The following is a 21220-nucleotide window of genomic DNA, read 5'->3' as shown; positions in this document are numbered from 1 at the left end:
CTTACAGGTGGTCATTTGCATCATGCATTTAAGAGAGTATAGATAATCTGGGACACTCTCCGCATTACATAATCCCTAACTTGATCACATCTGCAAAATCCCTTTTGCCATATAAGGTAACATTCACAGGAGATTAGGATGTGGACATCCTTGGGGACTATTTTTTTCAGCTTAACACAGATGTCCTTAAAGATGAAGAAGCAGTCTGTTAGAAAGAGTAGAGAATTTTATTGCTCACACATACTTAAATGAAAGTGTTGGCTCTCTTTTAGTATTGAATCAATTTACCAGGCAGAACTATTTGGTATCTTGAGTAGCCTCTTTAATAATTAGCTTAGAAAAAATAGAAAACTTTTAGGCTTTTATTCTTTAGGAAATAAAGGTATTTATTTAAGGAGGTGTTTACATCTCCGATACAGTGTTGGTATGTAACGTTGACTTTCCTGTATTCAATTTCAGCTTTATTTCCCAGGAGAAAGGAGTATTAGAAAAAGAGAAATTTTACTGTATGGTATCTGTTGAAAAATGTATTACCCTTAGATGGATATCCATTAGTAATCATTCCTACTTTTGATGTGCAGTTGTTGTTAGTTTGCTTCAGAGTTGGCCTTTGCATCCATTGAACTTAGCATTCAATATTACTTCAGCACAACTAAAAAAATGTACCCTATGATATTTACAGTGAAAGAAAAAATAGGGAACTTTCACTTTAGTCAAATTTGTTGAATACTTCTTGTGGAATAGGCACCGGGTTAAATATTGAAGATGTAAGGATAAAAAATATGAATTCTAAAGAAGATAAGACACATGGGTAGACAATCCGCAGAGATGGAAGGATGCTCCATCTGTGGTTTTACAGGAGGAGGGACCACTCCAATGCACATGGATTCACCCAGGGCCTCTGTGGGGAAATGCACTTGAGCTGGATCTTTAAGTATGAGTGAGAGTTAGGCAGGCAGGAGCTCAGAAACTGGTTACAGAGAAGGAACGATGGCCCCAGGAAATAAAACAAAAGGAAATTGGCTAAAAGTCCCTAAGGAGGCATTTATAAAATGTATAAAAACTTTATAATAAGAATTATAATAATCAAATTAGAAGGGGCTATCAAGATAGACTTTCCATTCTCCCTACAGAGTATTAGTATTAGAAAGTTAACAACTTGGATATTTTATTAGCGACAACCAAGTGTGAATCAGTGGGGATCTGGGGAACATACGTAACTGAGAATCTTTAAAGCTGATTTTACTACTGTCATTTAATCAAGTGTTGATTTTTTTAAAAAACAAAATGCTTTACTTAATCTCTTTTATTTACTTTTATTTTTTCCCGAAGAGGACCTGGAGTTGCTGCTTGACAGGGTCAGTGATTTGATTGAGTTCCGCATTGATGCCATTCTAGAAGAAATGAGCAGCACACCTCTTTGTCAGCTTCCCCAGGAAGAGCCACTAACCTGTGAAGAGTTTCTCCAAATGACAAAGGTCATTAAAACCTTGATTTTTTTTGTTTAAGGTTTTTGGTGATTCATTTTCCTATAAAGGTCACTTTTTTGAAGTTATAAGTTAGATTTTTTTCTCTGCTTGCAGTGCTCTGTGATAGAAGTGATTCAGACATGGAATCTTCTGACAATAATTTGCCAGTGAAGAGAAATGTATCTAAGTAAGCGGTCACTTAGCTATGGGGAACACATCATTTCAGATCAGTAGGAGAGAAATTGCCATAGAACACACTTGGAATTTTTCCATTTTTTAATGAAGGATAGAGCTATCTTGCAGAAGTGCTTCTCATAAGCTAGGGTTAATTAATGAAACAATTGTTTTGAACAGCTTCTAGACAAAATTTCTTCTTTAAACATTTTTGTTGAGGGGGGGTTTCCCAAACTGGTGTTCTATAGCACACAATTCTGGAGCCATTGCTGGGAATCCTGAGAGAGGCAGGGAGTGAGTGCAAACTGCTTAGGGTAAAGACTGTGCTTACAGATCCGCTACACTTCAACATGTTAAGATAAAGTCCCTCAGAAGATCTCCATTTAACATTTTTTTTTTTTTTTGAGATGGAGTCTTGCTCTGTTGTCCAGGCTGGAGTGCAGTGACGTGATCTCAGCTCACTGCAACCTCTGACTCCCGGGTTGAAGCAATTCTCCTACCTCAGCTTCCCGAGTAGCTGGGACTACAGGCACACGCTGCCACGCCTGCCTAATTTTTTGTATTTTAGTAGAGATGGGGTTTCATCGTGTTGCCCAGGCTGGTCTCTAACTCCTGAGCTCAGGCAACCTGCCTGCCTCGGCCTCCCAAAGTACTGGGATTATAGGCATGAGCCACTGTGCCCGGCCCTTCATTTAACTTTTCGTAGCTCATTATTTCTCCAACACATTTGCAAATGGGATACTTTCTTCCCTGTGCCAGGAGTAAGCTCCTGGGAGCAGTGCTCCATGAAGTGCCCCTTCAGGCATGTCACGTTAGCATCATTTACGATATTCCCAGTGGGCATCTTGAGGATAAGGACTCCTTGATCATGATTTTAATATGATGTGCCGGGGTCTCCAAGACCACCCCCACTAGGAGGACTCATGGAACTCAGCACGTAGTTGCACTGCCCTGACGTAGTTAAGAGATGCAGCCGGATCATAAGGAACAAAGACAGGTGGTGTCTGGGGAGTCCCTGTCCAGGCTTTTTCATGCTGTCTCCCTCCTGTGAGGCTCGCCCGGAGCTCACCGTCCCCTCTGTGCAATGTTTCTGCCCAGGGAAACCTATTAGAGACTCAGGGCCCAAGGTTCTTACTGGGTCTGGTCACACACTCTGCTTAGCATGGACCAGAATTCCAGACTCCCAGAAGGAATCAGGTGTTCAGCATAAACTACATTGTTTGCACAAGCAGTTTAGGCACAGCAAACTATCTTTATCAGCAGGGCAACAGGGGGAACCCTCCCAAAATCCAAGCTTCCAGACGCCGGCCAAGGGACCACCTCCCAAGCAGGACTTTCTAAGGAGAGCAGTTTCAGGCCTGCTGTGTTCACCCCTTTCTGCATATATGGCAGGTTATATTAAGTCATTTTATACGCAAAACTTACTGTCTACATGTTAGAAATTTCTAGTCCCTCCTCACATTCACTAACTGTGGGTACACCTAACCATCCCCTTGTTCTTCCTCATCATTTAAAAAGCTATCTCTTCCTCTGAAAAATCACTTGCCTCCATGGTTTTAGTCTTACCCCTTTTCTGATGATTGTTTTATAAAAATACACTTGTTTTAAATTTAAATTTAAAAGAAAGTTTTAGAATATTTTAAAAATGGAAAGAAACTAGCCTATTAATCAATTATACCATCATTATTATAATATTAATGCATTTTAAGCTTTTTAATAAAGTCGTGATCTCTACTCCATATATATCAGGTTTTGAATAGTACTTTTTTCTCCCAGTTAACATTTCCTCACAAAATATTCTTCATGTTGCTACATGGCTTTCATAGGCAGCCTTTTAATGGTGCCTTCGGAATATTCTGTTGAGTTGATATACTGTAATTTACTTACCAGTTTCTTATTGCTGAACCTTTAGATGGCTTCCAGAGTTTTGCTAATTTGTCAAGAGCTGCAGTGAATATATGCATGTATCATGTATTTTCTCCTTTAATGTTATTCCCTCCCCAAAATAAACTTATTGTGTCAGAGAGTATGGCCTTATTGGATGGCTGTTGATATTGGTAGCCAAATTGCTTTTCAAAAGGATGTTATCAGCTTACAATGCCACCAGCAAGGCAGTACTACCAATTTCACTTCCAACAAACACTGTTTTATTATAGTTTACTACTTTTACTTTAAGTAGCAAAATCGTGGAACCCAATTTGAGTTTGCATTTTTGATTACCAATATAGGTATTAGTAAATCATTTCTCTTGAGTTTGTTTATTTGAATTCATAATTCAATTATGGAGAAAAATGAAAAGGATGATGGAGAAAAGGAGTACCTGACAGAAAGTTGTGATTTTATGTTCATGGTCACTGATGACTTCTATGGTTAGATTTGAAGAGAGGGAGTGAGAGTGCAAGCTATGTGAACATTTTAGTGGAAGAACATGCCAGGCAGAGAGAATAGCATGTGCAAAGGCCCTGAGGTGGAAGCATGTTGTAGCTGGAGAAAGGTGTTGAGTTGAAGTACACTGGGTGTTCATATGCTCAGGTGGAAAATTAGTAGAGAGGAAGAAAGGGGTAGGCTTGGTTTCTGAGGAAGCCAGAGAAGCTGTGATTCAGAACTCAGGTTGTGGAGTTAACCTCGAATAAAAGGAGAATGATTGCATTCACCAAAACAAGAGGAAAAGGGGCTCATGATGGAGGCCGATTTGTCTTCTGCATGAGGGCAGTGGGAGTTGTTTCAGTCCCCGTGTCATGACCTCCATTTGCTTTGTGCTGTAGAAATCAAGGTCATTCTTTGAGTATGATGAGGAAGGATGGTGTAACGATTTGAGGACACAGGGATTTGAAGACACAGCTATTATGGAGCTTGGTAGAGGGAGGTGGCTATAGTCATGTAGAATGATTCCCGAGTAGCATTAGGGGCCAGTTTGAGTTTGGGGACCATGAATTCCCAGTGCCAAGCTTCTGCCTCACCATGACCTATGTGTGCCGGTGGAGAGGGTAGGTCACCTGGTTCATTTGGGTTGGGCGTCTCCTGGGTGGGGCAGTGGAAGGTTGAGAGAGTGATGGAGTAAAGGATATTAGCAAAACAATGGTTGAAGTGTGAAATCGTGTTAGGAGAGGGCATGAACCAGGGAGTAAGGGTGAAGAGACCTTGAGAAGACATGGCGTCTAGTAGGTTCCTGGTTTGCCAAAGCTAAAGCATCATGGGAATGAGGAAATGGTGGAGCCCCATGCTGATTATTCAAGGAGGACACCATTCAGGATTGAAAGAAAGGCCCTTTTGGTGGGTTTCAGCTTTTGGGTGTCATCATGGAGGTTAGTTGTTGAAATGAAGCAGGATAAGTGGAGGCAGCATCTTTCATTTATTTTATTTGTCCTGGGGGATATTTTAATGAGTCTATTTATTACTTCTTTTTCCTCATTGCGTTTATATTCTGCTTTGTTAATTTCTATGCTATTTACATTTTTATGGTTATGCCTTCTCACAGAGAGAAAGAGTTAAGAGATGTAAACAACGTTGTTGGAACTATATTAGTCTTTGAGAGGTTATCAATCTCATCTTCTAGAACCCTCAATACAAAGGAGTTTTATGATCTCAAACACGTGCTTGTGTTACTGAGAGGACTGAAAGAGCTGCAAGTTAATTGAGGATTCCCTGTGAGAGCTGGCCCTGAAAATGGAGACCACATGTGTGTTTCTCTCCAAGGTAGAGTCAGAGGACTTAAGATTCAGACTTTAAAAAATATTAGTGTTCTCTCAGAGAATTGAGGAGTTAGTTTACATGGAATGAGTTGACTAACCTTTGCAAATATTTAGGTCCTGTGGATGTTTGTGATTTTCCAACCAATAATAATAACAAGCACTTCTTGTGTGCTTACTTTATGCCAGGCACGGCTCTTAGTATTTTACTTGCATTTATTTTATGGAATACTTGCAAAAACTACAGTGAGTTCTACTATATCACCATTATACATATGAGGGAATTGAGACTGAAAAGAATTTTCAGGATCATGCAGAGCAAGGATTTGAATCCTAGTTTTCAAGCCGTGTAAGTTTAAAGATGTATAATGCTGGAACTTGGAATGGAGCTGGACACTGTGCCTAACTGACAGTCTGTTGTTTCATGGGCTTACTTTCCAACCAGGTGGTAAATCACTGATTCTGTCTATATCATCCATCTATAACTATCTGTCTACCTAATCTCCTCCAGAATTGATCACCATGCCTCAAATCATGTTAGTTTATATTTATTAAATCCATTCTTGAGAAATGTACAATATAGTTAGAAGGGTGGGTAGTGTCTTTGAAATTAATGAGGGGATGACTATGGTTTGTTGGCAAAAACAAGGAGAGAAAGAAGGGTGGCTGGATCCGATTTATGTGGTATGAAGGAAATGTGACGAGTAGAGAGGCTGCTGATGGCTTTTGAAGATATTTTCTCTACTGGTGGAGAAGTGCCTGTAATTTTGGTCCATCTACACTTATCCAGTGGGTTCTCTTGTCCTAAACACATTCCTTTAGAGGACACCTGGCCTGTGCTATTGTGAAGGATGTGGCCAAGCATCACTGGGGCTGAAATCTCACCTGGAGGCTGAGCCACAGCATTGCTACCACTGTTTCTGTGCTCTCAAAAGCTAGATAAACCATATACCACTGTGCTATCTTTTTTTTTTTTTTTTTGGTTAGGATCTTTGTGTAAATGGTGCACAAATACTACATTTTAAAAGCTCATTAGTGGAGGAGGCAGTCAATGAGCTTGTAAATATGTTGCTGGATGTGGAAGTTTTATCTAAAGAAGAAAGTGAAAAAATATCCAATGAGAATAGTGTTAATTACAAAAATGAAAGTTCAGGTAAGAGATGGGGTAATGAAAGGGTCTTGTTTTTCTGTGACATTTACTAAAAACTAAAACTGCATTTTCTACATAGCAATTAATTTCATACTTCTAGAAACATCCTCTCGATTTTCTAATGATATGTATAAATCTGAAATTATGGCCCTGAGCATATTTTAGTGACTCTATGTTGTTAATTCCTACTACTTTTGGTTAAACTTTGCAAACATGCACTTTGCATTGGCCCTGGTTAGCTTTCTTTGCATTTATGTGTGGGTGGGTGTTTTATTTTACCTTATCAATAGAGTTGGATGGATTATTGACTGGAATTCCCCTTGGAGAGCCTCTAGACTGAGCGCACCTTTTGCAGGACAGAGGAGAACAGAGAGATGTGGATGTGAAGAAGGGAAATTATCCCCCCAAAGTTTTAGGGTTATTGGTGGGAAGTAGCACCAGAACCCAGGTCCTTGGGGGCCAGTGTAGCTTTTCCAGCCATAGCTCCTGCCTCTCCTGTTGGCTGTTTTCTTGTATTGAGAAGGAGATGCTTCCATCAATCCCTCTGGTTCCTGATTTCCTCCTACTTTTTGATGTCCTCACTTCCTAAGAAGTGTGATGTTTAAGTGATACTAAACTTGCATGTAATTTATCCTTTAATTGCAACAGATGATTCTATCTATCTGTCTATCTATCTGTCTATCTATCCATCCATCCATCTAACTTATCTCTATCTCTATCTCTTTCATCTTGTAACAGCAAAAAGAGAAGAAGGAAATTTTGACACCTTGACATCATCTATTAATGCCAGGGCCAATGCCCTGCTTTTGACGACAGTCACGAGGAAAAAGAAAGAAACTGAGATGTTAGGGGAAGAAGCCCGCGAGTTACTCTCTCATTTCAACCATCAGAACATGGATGCTCTTCTGAAAGTTACAAGGAATACACTAGAGGCCATTCGCAAACGTATTCATTCCTCTCACACAATTAACTTCCGGGGTAATAATCTTGTATGGTTTGCTTAGTGGATGATCAGGCATAGTTGCTGGGGTATGTGTATGTGTGTGTGCACGTGTGCACGTGCATGTACGTTCCTGTTAAATTTAAATAATTAAAAATATTCATCTTTTTTTTAATTTTTATTTTTTGAGATGGAGTCTCGCCCTGTCGACCAGGTTGGAGGGTAGCGGCACGATCTCAGCTCACTGCAACCTTCGTCTCCTGGGTTCAAGTGATTCTCCAGCTTAGCCTCCCAAGTAGCTGGGACTATAGGCGCACGCCGCCACGCCTGGCTAATTTTTTGTATTTTAGTAGAGACAGGGTTTCACTATGTTGGGCACGCTGGTGGCGAACTCCTGAGCTCAGGTGATCCGCCCGCCCCGGCCTCCCAAAGTGTTGGGATTACAGGCGTGAGCCACCGCACTTGGCCATATCCACCATTTATTTAGTGCCTTCTCGTAATTTTAAACATTATGAACTTTGATCATCCCAACAATTCTATTAAGTAGATACTATTACTACTCTCATGTTAAATCAGAGAACTAGAGCACAGCACAGGGAGGTTAGTTTGCTTAAGTTTTTGTTAATAACATGAAAATTGGTAGTACGTTTAATCTTTTTGTAATAAGATGAAAAAATATAAAATTATTTTAATTGGTGAAAGAAAAAAATACATACTTTAAAGGAAGTTGTATGGAAACAATTCTTTCATTGTTAAATCATTAAGTTTGTTAGCCAGTCTTACAAAGTGGAAACATCTTACTAGTGTCACACTCTTCAAAGGATATATATGTATTTTACTATTTTTATGCTAATTTAGTACTTTCCAGGTGGTTTCCTCATTTTCAATAGCATCATCTTTTCCTCGGCACAGTTCAGAAATAGGTGTTGTATTTCTCAGGTGGGCCACAAAAATCTGTCAAATCTAGAGGCATCCTGAAATTAAATTTTAAGTTAAAAATGGTAAAAAGAAAACAAATAATAGTAATTAATGAAAACTGAAATAATAGGATAATAAATTTTTAAAATATATTTTGAATATTGACATTTAAAGGAAAGCATCTTCAATATTTAATTAAAAGTGGGTAAATAAAAGTGGAAACTCTGAAAGATTTTTTTTTTTGTTTGGTGCCATGGCTTATTATGTTTTACTTCATTCAGGATGGAGGATAGTTCTTTTCTTTGACACAGCGTTATTATTAGAACTTAATAAATGTTGGCTGATAGGCTAAATATTCAATCCCAATTATTTCCCAGCTTTTCTATTACAGATATTTGCAACTACATAAAGTTATGCATGATACACAGACACATATACATACATGTCTGTATCTACAAACCTATACCTATGTTCAACCTTAAAATCTCCTTCAGTATGAATGGCGAATTACACTTTATTTCTTTTCCATTTTTTTAACTGCTTCACATGTGGATTTTACACACCATGGTAGGAAAGGCCTATGATTTATCTGAAATTCCAAAGTGGTTATTTGTTCTAACTTTGGCTTATGCTGATAGTCTTGTTCTTCATTCCTGGCTTACTTAGCTACATTTAGCTAATTTGTTGGCATCCTGTTATTTGGAAGAATCATCTTTAATATTTTAGAGAAGTGTTTATAATTTAGCCTGATCCCACACAGTGGGTTTCATTGTGGAGAGTATTCCAAGAAGCTGTAAACAGCAAAAAATGCCTTGGGTTCCCCTGAACTGCTTTGTTATATTGAGCAATACTAGATCCTCCATTAGTTTTAATTGACTCATTCATTCAACAAATATTTATTAGATTTTATACCTATTATGTATTGTTTTAATTTTTATGGTTACAAAGGAAGCAAATCTTATTTTGTATTAAAAATGTGAATTCTTCCTTGTTTTGGGTTAACTCAGACAGTAACAGTGCCTCTAACATGAAGCAGAACAGTCTGCCCATTTTCCGGGCAAGCGTCACTCTGGCCATTCCCAACATCGTCATGGCCCCTGCCCTGGAAGATGTACAGCAGACCCTGAACAAAGCCGTGGAGTGCATCATCAGTGTCCCTAAGGGGGTCAGACAGTGGAGCAGTGAACTGCTGTCCAAGGTGGGTATGGGGTGCAGAAATGGTTTCATATGGAAACCACTTCTTTTACAGATAGGACAGAGCTGAAAAATATCCTTTTACATTGTAGAAAAAGATACAAGAAAGAAAAATGGCTGCTTTGCAGAGTAATGAAGACAGTGATTCTGATGTTGAAATGGGAGAAAATGAACTTCAAGGTAAATGTTCTTTTAGTCTTTTAAAAGAGGCATTGTAAATCAACATTCATTGAGCTTAAATGTTTTTTAACCCCTCCATGTAATTCTCAATTTATTTTACATCAGAATATTAATCTATGAGCCAATTTGAAGTTGATAAAATATCAAGGTCCACGTATTTTAATATCACCATTTTAGTTGACTTCTGTTAATATGGTGGATCACATTTATTGATTTGCATATATTGAACCAATCTTGCATCCAGGGGATAAATTTCACTTAATCATGATGAATGATCTTTTAATGCACTGTTGAATATAATTTGCTAGGATTTTGTTGAGAATTTTTGCATTTATGTCCACCAGTGATATTGGCCTGTATTTTTTTTTTTTTTTAAATTGTAGTGTATGTGTCTAGCTTTGGTGTCGGGGTAATGCTGGCCTTGTAAAGTGAGTTTGGAAGTATTCCCTTCTCTTTAATTTTTTGAAGTGCTAGATAAATATTGGTATTAGTTCTTTAAATGTTTGGTAGAATTTAGCTATGCAACCATCTGGTGGTAGGCTTTTTTTGATTGTAGACTTTAAATTACTGATTTGATCTTCTTTTCTTACTATTGGTCTGTTCAGATTTTCAATTTCTTCTTGATTCCATCTTGGTAGTTTAATTATATGTTTCTAGGAATTTATTCATTTCTTCTAGGTTGGCACAAAATTGTTCTTAGCATTCTCATGATAATTTGTATTTTTGGGTTATCAGTAGTAATATCTCCTTTCATTTGTGATTTTATTTACTTGAGTCCTCTTTTTTACTTAGTCTAGCTAAGGATTTGTCAATTTTGTGTAGCTTTTCAGAAAACCAACTTTTTGTTTTGTTGATCTTTTCTATTGTTTTTCTAGTTTCTATTTCATTTGTTTATGCTCTGGTCTTTATTTCCTCCCTTCTGCTAACTTTGGGCTTGTCTGTTCTCCTTTTTCTAGTTCTTTGAGTTGTAATTTTAGGTTATGTATTTGAGATCTCTCTCCTTTTTTGACTTAGCTGTTTATTTTGCTATACCGTTTCCTCTTAGAACTGCTTTTGCTGCATCCAATAAATTTTGATATGTCATGTTTCCATTCTCATTTGTCTCAGGATATTTTAAAATTTGTCATCTAATTACTTCTTTGATCTGATTTGAGAAGTTTTTTTCAGAAGCATATTGTTTTATTTTCACATATTTAAAACATTTGCATGGTTTTTCCTGTTTGATTTTTTTCCTGATTGATTTCTAGTTTCATACGATTGGTTTGGAAAATTTGTTATAATTTGTTATAAGATCAAATTTGTTGTAATTTGATCTTAAGTTTGTTAAGACTCGTTTTGTGTCTAACATATGATCTACCATAGAGAGAATGTTCTGTGTGCACTCGAGAAGAATGTGTATGCTGTTCTGTTAGATGGAATATTCTGTCTGTTAGGTATATTTGGTCTAAAGTGTAGTTCAAGTCTAATATTTCTTTATTGATTTTCTGTTTAGATGATCTGTTCAGTGATGAAAGTAAGGTACTAAAATCCCCTACTATTATTGTGTTCTAGTCTGTGTCTCTCTTCAGATCTCTTAATATTTACTTTATATAGTTATATGCTCCAATGTTGGGTGTGTATGTATTTACGATTATAATATAATTTTGAAGAATTTATTCCCTTTTTATTATATGATGATCTTTGTCTCTTTTTACACTTTTTGATGTGAAGTCTATTTTGTTTTTTCATTTATATGAACTTTATTTTTTCATCCCTTCACTTTCAATCTGTGAGTGAACTTTAAGGTGGAATGAGTCTCTTGTAAGCAGCATGCAGTTGGGTCTTTTTTGTGGTCTTTTAGTTCATTTGGCCACTCTATGCCTTTTGATTGGAGTATTTAATACATTTACATTCAAAGTAATTGTTGATAGGTACAGACTTACTCTTGCCTTTTTGTTAATTGTTTTCTGGTTGTTTTGTAGACCCTTTGTTTATTTCTTCCTTTGTGGTTTGATAGCTTTCTCTAGTGATATCTTTTTTTTTCTTTTATGTATCTCTTATGGCCTTTTGCTTTATGTTTACCCTGAGGCTTACATAAAACATCTTATACTAATTATAGGCTATTTTAAGTTGGTAACAACATAGTTTTGATTGCATATACAAATTCTATACTTTTACTCCCCACCTCATACATTTTAAGTTTTTGGTGTCACATTTTACATCTTTTTATAATTTGTATCCCTTAATAAATTTGTGTAGCTCTAGTTGTTTTTAGTAGTTTTGCCTCTTAACTTTTTTACTGGAAATATTAATGATTTACCCACCACCATTACAGTATTAGAGTGTTTTGGATTTGCCAATATACTTACTTTTATGAGTGAGGTATTATATTTTCATATGTTTTCATGTTACCAATAAGTGTCTTCTTCCTTCAGCTTAATCTCCATTTAGCATTTCCTGTAAGGTGGGTCTTGTGGTGATAAACTCTCTCAGCTTTTGTTTGTATGAGAAAGTTTATACCATCCCTTTGTTTTTGAAAGATAGAATTGCTTGATATAGTATTCTTAGCAGTTATTTTCTTTCAGTATTTTGAATATATCACTTCACTCCCTTCTAACCTGCAAGGCTTCTGCTAAGAAATCTACTGATAGTCTTATGAGTGTTCCCTTACATACAATGAAACACTTTTCCCTTGCTACTTTCAACACTCTTTATCTTTAGCTATTGACAATTTGATTATAATGTGTCTTGGTGTGAGTGTTTTTGAATTAATCTTATTTAATGTCCTTTGGGCTTCCTGGAGCTGGCTTTCGATTTCCTCCCCCAGGCTTGGAAGTTTTTGCCATTATTTCTCTGAGTATGTTTCCTCTGTCTTTCTTTTCTCTTTCTGGCAAGCCAATAATTCATAAGTTGTTCCTCTTGATGGTGTCTCATAAGTCTGTTAAGATATCTTCATTCTTTTTCATTCTTTTTATTTTTTGCTCCTCAGATTGGATGATTTTCAGTGACCTCTCTTTGAATTCACTGTTTTTTTTCTACTTCTGCTTGATCTAGTCTTCTGTGGAAACTATTAAATTTTTGTGTTCAGTTACAGCATTCTTCAGTTTTTTGTTTGCTGTTTGGTGCTTTTTTATACTTTCTGTCTTTGTTGAAGTTCTCAGTTTGTTTTTGCATTTCTCTCTTGATATTGGTGAGGATCTTTATGAATATTACAGATGGTCCCTGACTTACAATGGTTTGGCTTCACATTTTTTTTGACTTTATAATGGGGTTATCAGGAAGTAACTTTATAGTAAGTCAAAGAGCATCTGTACTTAGAATAGTTTGACTTACAGATTTTTAACTTTACAATAGGCTTACTAGGGTATTAAGTGCACTATTGACTTAGGATATTTTTGACTTATGATGGATTTATTGGGATGTAACTTCATCATAGGTCAAGGAGCATCTGTATTTTGAATTCCCTGTCAGATAAATCACATATGTCCACTTCACTCAGAGCAGTTTCTGGAGATTTATTTGGTTATTTTATTTGAACTGTATTTCCCTGTTTTTGTTCATTTTCTTTGACCCTCTGTGTTGGTTTCTGTGTATTATAAAAGACAGCTACCTCTTTCAGTCTTGTCAGACTGACCTCATGTGGGAGGATCTCACTATTTTGACTACCCAGAGATTTCAAGATGCCTCTCTAATCTTAGTGTTTGTCCAGACTGCTGTCTCTATTTTTTGTCCCCCCTACCCTGGAGGTTCAGATATGATATGTCCTGTCAGTACCCCTAAGACTGGTAAGGTAGGAGCTAGATTCTCTAGATGTAGCTGGAAATGTTGGAGTGTTGAATGCATGCTCCAATTTTTTCTGTCTTCACAGTGAAGCTGAGCACAGGCATTTATCTTCAGTTCTCTGCATTAAGCCAGAGAGAGGATCTGTGGCAAATGCCTGCCATCATGTTCAGGCTGCATCCTCTGATTCTGGCGAGATAACTGATGGAAGTTGGCCCATTGTACATCCACCTCGTTGTTTTCCATGGTCTCTGGCTACTCAAAAGTGCAAAGACCCACTGACTCCCAGAGCTAGCTAGATCATTAAAGAGACAATCCTTTGGGTAGGAGCTATAGAAGTTATGGCACTTGGTGCGTGTCGTAGCTCCTTCCAGAAAGAATGGCTAGGCCTAGGCTTATCACTAGGGGAGCCAGAGGGAACACTCATGAAGTGCTCAGCTGTGGCTCCAGCTGCTGGAGGGCTCCTGTTTGTTTGCCTCATTAGCTCTCTGATGTACAGTTTCTAGAAGCCAGGCCATCAAGTAGACACTAGGTGGGGGGGGGGGGTGCCAGAAGCCCCTTCCCAGAAAGAAAATGGAAGCTGCACATTCTTGATCCTTTTCTGCCTTGTTCTGAGGGGGTGTAGCCCCTGGTAGTGTTTCCATGTCCATTTAAACTTCCTTTCTGTTTTGTGATCTGGGGAAATTCACATATGCCTAATGCCCTTTCTTCACGTAGCTAAGAGGTTTAGGATTGAGTCCTTTGGGAGGTGGCTGCAGAAGTTGGGGCACTCAGTGCATAGCATTAACCCCTTCTGGACAGAAACAGAAGACTGTGTTTTTTAAGCCCCTTCTCTGCACTGCTCCTGGGGGATAAAGCCTGTTGAAGTGCTTGTGTGCTCATATTAAATGGCCGCTTCTTCCTGTGGTCTAGAGAGACACACAAATGCCAGTCCCGTCTGCTCCCAGAGATAGGAGTTTTAGAATGTAGTCCCTTGGGTGGAAGCTGTAAATGTTGGGGCACTTGATGTGAGAGAGAAACAAGGGGCCATAGTTTTAAAGCCCCATCTCTGCACAACTTCCACAGAATGAAGCCTCTGTAAGTGCTTCATGCCTGTGTAAAGCCATCACTTTTTTCTTGTGGACTAGAGAGACTCTTGTGTGTCTAATCCTCTCCACTCTCAGAATTGGTGAATTAAGAGCCAAACCATGGGGAACCTTAAGAGTTATGGTGATACATGTGAGGTCCAAAGCCTCATTTTCCACAGAGAGAAACTGTGTGTTGCAGATTCCTTTCCCAATTCTCTGGTTCAGTGCCTGGGGCAGGATCCATGTCCAAGTGTGTCTCCATTTTTCCTGCCCTTTGATGCGGATATGTGTTTGGTTATAACATAAGCAGGAGTCTCTCCACTGGTCTCTGACTTTCTCTCAGATGGAATTGATCTGAGAATAGATGTGTATTGGGTGTGTCCATGGGTGGAGGGAGAGCCAGGATATTCTTATTCAGCCATGTTGCTGATTTCATTCTTCTCCTTTCCCAGATTTTTAACTTTTTTGGCCAACCTCTTATTTGCCCCCAACTAATATCATTGCCTCAGGTAGCTGTGAAGTTAAGCAATTGTTGCTGATAGTCTTTTGACAAATGCCATGAGGATAGGACTTTTTTTCTCAGAGAGCTCTGAGTCAGGTCAAATAAAAATAAACTATTTGAACAGGGCTTTTCCAGGGAGCTCCCAGACAGCTCAAAGAGTGAGAATTCTATGGAGCTCCGTAAGGAGCTCCAAGCCCAGGCTGGCCCTTCCAGGGACTGCTAGGCTACTGGTAGGTTTTTTTCCTCCAGTGATAATGGTTGTAAGGCTGCTGTTTTTCAAGGCTACCCTATAGCCAGAGAGCGGCAGTGGGACTAGAGCAAGTCAAAACACCACAAAACTTGCTGTTGTTACCAAGATTTAGCATTGTTCTTGAATAAACACTTTTTGGATTATTGCAAGCTTTGATTAATTTACAGAGTCCTGAAAAGTTGACATTGACAACTCTTTCCATTATTTTCATTGTTTTTATAAAGGAGAAGATTTTCAGAAGTCCTTGCTTTACTATCACAGAAATATCCTCATCTCCTGAAAGTACATTCTTGTGTGAGTAGTGTAAAGTTTTCTCTTCTTTTTTTCTTTTTAGATACCTTGGAGATAGCATCTGTAAATTTACCCATTCCCGTGCAAACCAAGAACTATTATAAGAATGTTTCTGAAAACAAAGAGATTGTAAAATTAGTTTCTGTGCTTAGCACAATTATCAACTCCACCAAAAAGGTATGTCAAGAGGGTCTGGCAGCCGGACCTTTTGCTTTGCAACATGCACTTGTGTGAAGGTGAACATCACAAAGTTGTCCTGTATGTAGCCTGGGTCTCACACACTGTGCTTTCAGGGAGCATCTTGTGTGTGCTCAGCAAATGTTTGTCTAACTGAAGATCTTTCATTCTAGATTGCAAGGTGAAAGAAAATTATTCCTACTCTCATATTGTGTTTTGTTTAATGCTTTTAATATCTTCTTTTAATACAAATGAATCTAACTTAAAAAAATCTAATATGTTCCAAACTACAAGTCAGACTGTTGTTATAATTCACCTTCAAAGAACCAGTGATACTAACATATTTGAAATAGAATAAGGTTTGTAGTCATTTTTTCATATTTGAGTAGTCAGGCAAATGTTATAAAATATCAGATAAAAATTTATTTATATTGCCACATAGAAATTAGATGAAACTGAGAATAAAGAAGATATTAGTACTATCGATACAAACTTGAACTGGACATGAATGTACATTCAAGGCAATTTTTTCTTTCAACATACTCTCCTCTCAACTTCCCCTTTTTTGTTCATGCAAATCTATTTTACAGACAAAAAGATTTAAAACCCTGAAATCTTCTTTTATTTTTTAAAAAACTCTTCTAATTCACATGACCAGTAAGACTTGTTGACTTATTAATAATGTTTCCCAGTGTTTAAGGAATAGTTGTTGCTCAGTAAGTGCATTTTTTCTATTACTCAGTTTTGATACAATCAGTTACGTTCATTTGAAAGCACTCTGAAAAGCTACCATTGCTGTAACAATGTGAGGAAATATTATTAAGTTTAGTTTTAATGTGTTCCCAAGGGAACTGGAAATCTTTTGCATTTATGGACTTTTAATTTTCCTTTCTTAATATATTGAAGGTCCTGTATTTAATTTTCCCCTAGAGACAGTATTCAGGTAACTCAATAAATATTTATCTAGTACTTAGATTATTAAGCTCTATACTGAATGATAAGCAAAGTATTCCATGATAACAATAAACATTCAGAAATATTTTCAAGTGTCTCAGTATTCCTAGAAAATAAAAGAAAATAAATCAGCAATAAGATCCACTAGTTTCTCTAGTATGATCAACCACTATTATGAAAATCTAAGAGGAAGAAATCATAGTTAACATACAGTGCTGGCCACAAAATACTTATCTCTGTGTCTTTTTTTTTTTTTTTGAAGGAGTTTCACTCTTGCTGCCTAGGCTGGAGTGCAATGGTGCAATCTTGGCTCACTGCAACCTCCGCATCCCAGGTTCAAGTGATTCTCCTGTCTCAGCCTCCTGAGTAGCTGGGATTAGAGGCATGCACCACCACACTGGGCTAATTTTGTATTTTTAGTAGAGACAGGGTTTTACCATGTTGGTCAAGCTGGTCTCAAACTCGTGACCTCAGGTGATCCACCTGCCTTGGCCTCCCAAAGTGCTGGGATTACAGTCGTGAGCCACCGTGCCCGGCCTCTGTGTCACTTTTATTGCATTTGCTTTTACTTTATATGAAGGAAATGCTCAGATATTAGTTTTCCTTAAAACAGTAGAAAAGGTTGGCATTTATAACAACTTGAAGAACTTATTCCAGATTTATAGGATAGCCAAATTGTTTCTGGGAGAATATATGTACACTTAGTCATAGTATTAGATATAGCCAGCCCTCCACAGCCATAGACCTTTCTGAATGATTCTGCCTCAACCACAGAAAGTCCTATGATCCCTGCCCCTTTCCTGTTGCTATAGCTGATTGGATTAGAATGTAAACCTAACCTGCCTTTAGCACGCCCATAGGTTGGTCATCAACTTCTAACACAACCTGGCTTAAAAAGATGAGCTGAGGCTGGATATAGTGGCCCATGTCTGCAATGTCAGCACTTTGAGAGGCCAAGGCGGGGGATCACTTGAGGCTGGGAGTTTGAGACCAGCCTGGCCAACATGGTAAAACTCTGTTTCCACTAAAAACACAAAAATTAGCTAGGCATGGTGGCAGATGTCTATAATCCCAGCTACTCATTAGGCTGAGGCATAAGATTTGCCTGAATCTAGAAGGCAGAGGTTGCAGTGAGCTGAGATGGTGCCACTGCACTCTAGCCTGGGTGACAGAGCGGGACTTTGTCTCGAAAAAAAAAATATAGAAACGTTGAGCTGGACCAAACAATCAAAATAACCTTGGTTACATAATCAGAACAACTCTACATATGTAGTTCATCTAATTTTCCTACTGAGGTCATTTTCCTTTCAAGGTCTAGGTTACCTTCATGTGAAAAAGTTCCAATTTAATAAAGACAGACACTTTAAAAGAATACCCTCCAACATGTTTAGTTAGGGTATATTCTTAATATTGTAAGCTTGGGTGGTGAGAGAGCTCCGGATTCTGGATCTTCTATCCATTTCTGGGAATCTTCAATAATCTGTAATTAATTCTTCAAACCATCATACATATGTGAATATGTCTACATGCTGTTGCAATGCATTCTTGGTCTGCATGTCAACACTTCAGTTCATGCAAACGAATCATTTGTGGTTGGGATAGGCAGTGATAGGTTTAGCTTTCTGCATTTTAATGGATGGGAAGTATCAACATCCATTAAACCTGAGGCTCGGAGGGACATTTTAGCTGTATGTGGGGAGTTGGAGTGGAACTGCTTCTTGGTTTGGTGCAGATTGGTGCAATTTACTTAAAATAATCAGACCATTTAGAATCCTGTAATGCTCAGTTATTTCAGATAATTGCATTGTTTATTCTTTATCAGCTAAATTTGTTTTTCATGCACATGTAACTCTGAAATCATAATATAAGGCAGTGGAAATACTTGATTCACAAAGGAATTAGAAATGAAGAGACAAATTTTTTGGCTAGGCGCCGTGGCTCATGTTTGTAATCTCAGCACTTTAGGAGGCCGAGATGAGAGGATCACTTGAAGCCAGGAGTTTGAGACCAGCTTGGGTAACACAGTGAGATCTTGTCTCTACAAAAATAAATAAATAAATAAATAGTAATTAAATAAAAAAAGACAAAATTTTAATTATTTGTAGTTGATACAATTGTCTGCCAAGTAAATCCAAGAGGCTAATCTAAAAAAGAAATTGTGGCCCAACAAGAGTTAAGTTAGTCACCAATGGAAAGATAATTATATGAATTTTTCATAGAATACAATAAACATGTTCCTGAAAATCATCCTGTTTTGAGAAGTTGCATATTTAATATTAAATAATAGGGATGATGAGAAAAACAAGATTGAGGCAGACACAAAATCTAGGCAATTTGTAACCAGGGTAATAAATAAAACAATAATAATCATAGTAAAATAGTAACAGTAACAATCTTAGTGAAATATTCACATATTTAATAACACTATAGTAATTACAGAACTTTACTATAAAAGATGAAAGAAGCTTGGTAGAAGTGGGAAAAGGAAGAGATTGTGGAGGCATAGAAGCAAAGATAAACTCTACAAAAATCAGGCCAAACTCTGCAAAGAACATTCTTTCTTTGTTGTTCTTTCTGCTTTGATTGGTATTTATTTATTTATCTATTTTTATTTGTACAAATTTATGGGATACATGTGCAATTGTGCTGTATGCATAGATTGCATAGTGGCCAAGTCAGGGATTTTAGGGTATCCATCACCCAAATAATGTACATTGTATCTATTGGCGAATTTCTCATAGCCCTCCCTTCTGAAGTTGATGAGAAATCTGACTCTTCTGAGTCTCTATTATCTATCATTCTGCTCTGTATGTCCATGCAAACACTTTTTTTTTAGCACTAACTTATGAGTGAGAACAATATGCAAAGATATTCTTAAGACAGGTGGTAGCCAAATCAATCCAAAAGGAAGAAGTGATGGAGGGGGAGTGGCACACAGGACTGTACTCCTCTGTGACTTGCTGCTTTAGCTGGTACAAAGCAGTAGCATTTGTTTTGCTGGGAAAAATAGCATTTGAAAACATGACCTCTGCATTATGTCAGCACTGTCCCCTATTTACCAATTGCCAGAGAGTCATTTCATCTTTACAGATGCATACTTGGTTAGCAAACTAGACTGTTGATTTACAAATAAATTTTAAAAAATGTATAAGCCATTCATAGCCAGTTATAATAATAGTGTAAAATATCTTGTTTACAATGACAACAGCATTGAAAAATACCTAGAAACATGTATAATAAGAAGTATCTGGGGTCTCTATGAAGATTACGCTAAAACTTAAGGAATTTTTGAAAAAGATGACAAGATATGGAAACATGCACTGTGTTCCTGGTTGGTTAGATGTAGTATTGTTCAGATGTCAATTCTAGTTATATGAATTATACATTTTATGTGATTCCAGGCAATCTCTCATTGAAGTGATGCTCGCTATGTTCTGTTTGTCCTTCATGCCCCTAAGATCTAATCTCCATTCCCTCCATCTATCTGACCTTAGGCAACATGTCAGTAGATTCCCATTGAGGCTTCCAGTGGGTTCAGTCAATGAAGAATCTTGGAGGAGATCTGAGGGGAGGGGGGAAAGAGGAGAATGACCTCAGAGTATATTTTTCATAGCACCTTCCCTGTAGTGTGACCTTGAGCTGTGGTTTTTGATCTAAGGCCCAGCTCCAACCAAGAGGGCCCTGTCCACAGGATCTTCAAGAACTGTCTTCTAGTTTCTAGAAACTGCTCCTCTCCCGTTTAGCTAGGGACGATAACAGTGAAACTGTTACTAGCCCTGGGCTACTGTCCACACTATTGTATATAGTCCCAGTTCTTTGGCATTTCCAGATAATCACACAGTTCACTAAACATTTTAATAAATCCATAGGAACCACCAGCAGTTGGCAAATATTCAGTTATATCATCGTGCCTTTCAGATTCTTCCTTCTTAACATAAATCTGTTATTTGCATTCAGGAAGTTATTACATCCATGGATTGCTTCAAACGCTACAATCACATTTGGCAAAAGGGAAAAGAAGAAGCCATTAAGACATTTATTACGCAGAGCCCCTTGCTTTCTGAATTTGAGTCCCAGATTCTCTATTTCCAAAACCTAGAGCAGGAAATTAATGCTGAGCCTGAATATATCTGTGTGGGTTCCATTGCTCTGTACACAGGTTGGTTCATTTTCTTTCATATAGCTATATAAATTAGCCAGTATTGTTCTGTCTCTTTACCTAGATTAGTATTCCAGAGAGTTCTACCTGTCTTGAAGATTGACTTTATGGGCCTCAAGCTTTAAGACCAATTTGTAGATTTTAAAAAAATTTTCTTCTGCATAATTATTGATTCTGGACTATTTTGCACACTTTGCTGCTAAACCTTGAAAAAAAGGCTAAGTCAGAGAAAGGAGATGTCTGTTATATTTTGAATTAAAATTTACCCTTTGTTTAATAAATAACAATAACAAACCTTTGAGGCTTATCCCAGAGGGTTCTGATATGTGCTTTTTTAAAAAAGCATT

General features: G+C 37.6%; 1 protein-coding gene across 1 annotated transcript in view; it reads left to right on the top strand.

Moving 5' to 3' along the window:
• The window catches only part of DNAH5 (dynein axonemal heavy chain 5), a 332345-nt gene that overhangs the window by 124908 nt on the left and 186217 nt on the right, over positions 1-21220 (top strand). The window contains exons 17-23 of the mRNA XM_008975442.5: positions 1333-1478; positions 6320-6485; positions 7221-7460; positions 9348-9538; positions 9627-9714; positions 15627-15760; positions 20672-20873. Coding sequence (XP_008973690.3) covers positions 1333-1478; positions 6320-6485; positions 7221-7460; positions 9348-9538; positions 9627-9714; positions 15627-15760; positions 20672-20873 — 1167 coding nt within the window. The remainder of the gene's footprint in view (positions 1-1332; positions 1479-6319; positions 6486-7220; positions 7461-9347; positions 9539-9626; positions 9715-15626; positions 15761-20671; positions 20874-21220) is intronic.

Source organism: Pan paniscus, chromosome 4, assembly GCF_029289425.2.
Source record: "Pan paniscus chromosome 4, NHGRI_mPanPan1-v2.0_pri, whole genome shotgun sequence".
NCBI classification, from domain to species: Eukaryota; Metazoa; Chordata; class Mammalia; order Primates; family Hominidae; genus Pan; species Pan paniscus.
This window is presented reverse-complemented; position numbering and strand designations above follow the sequence as displayed.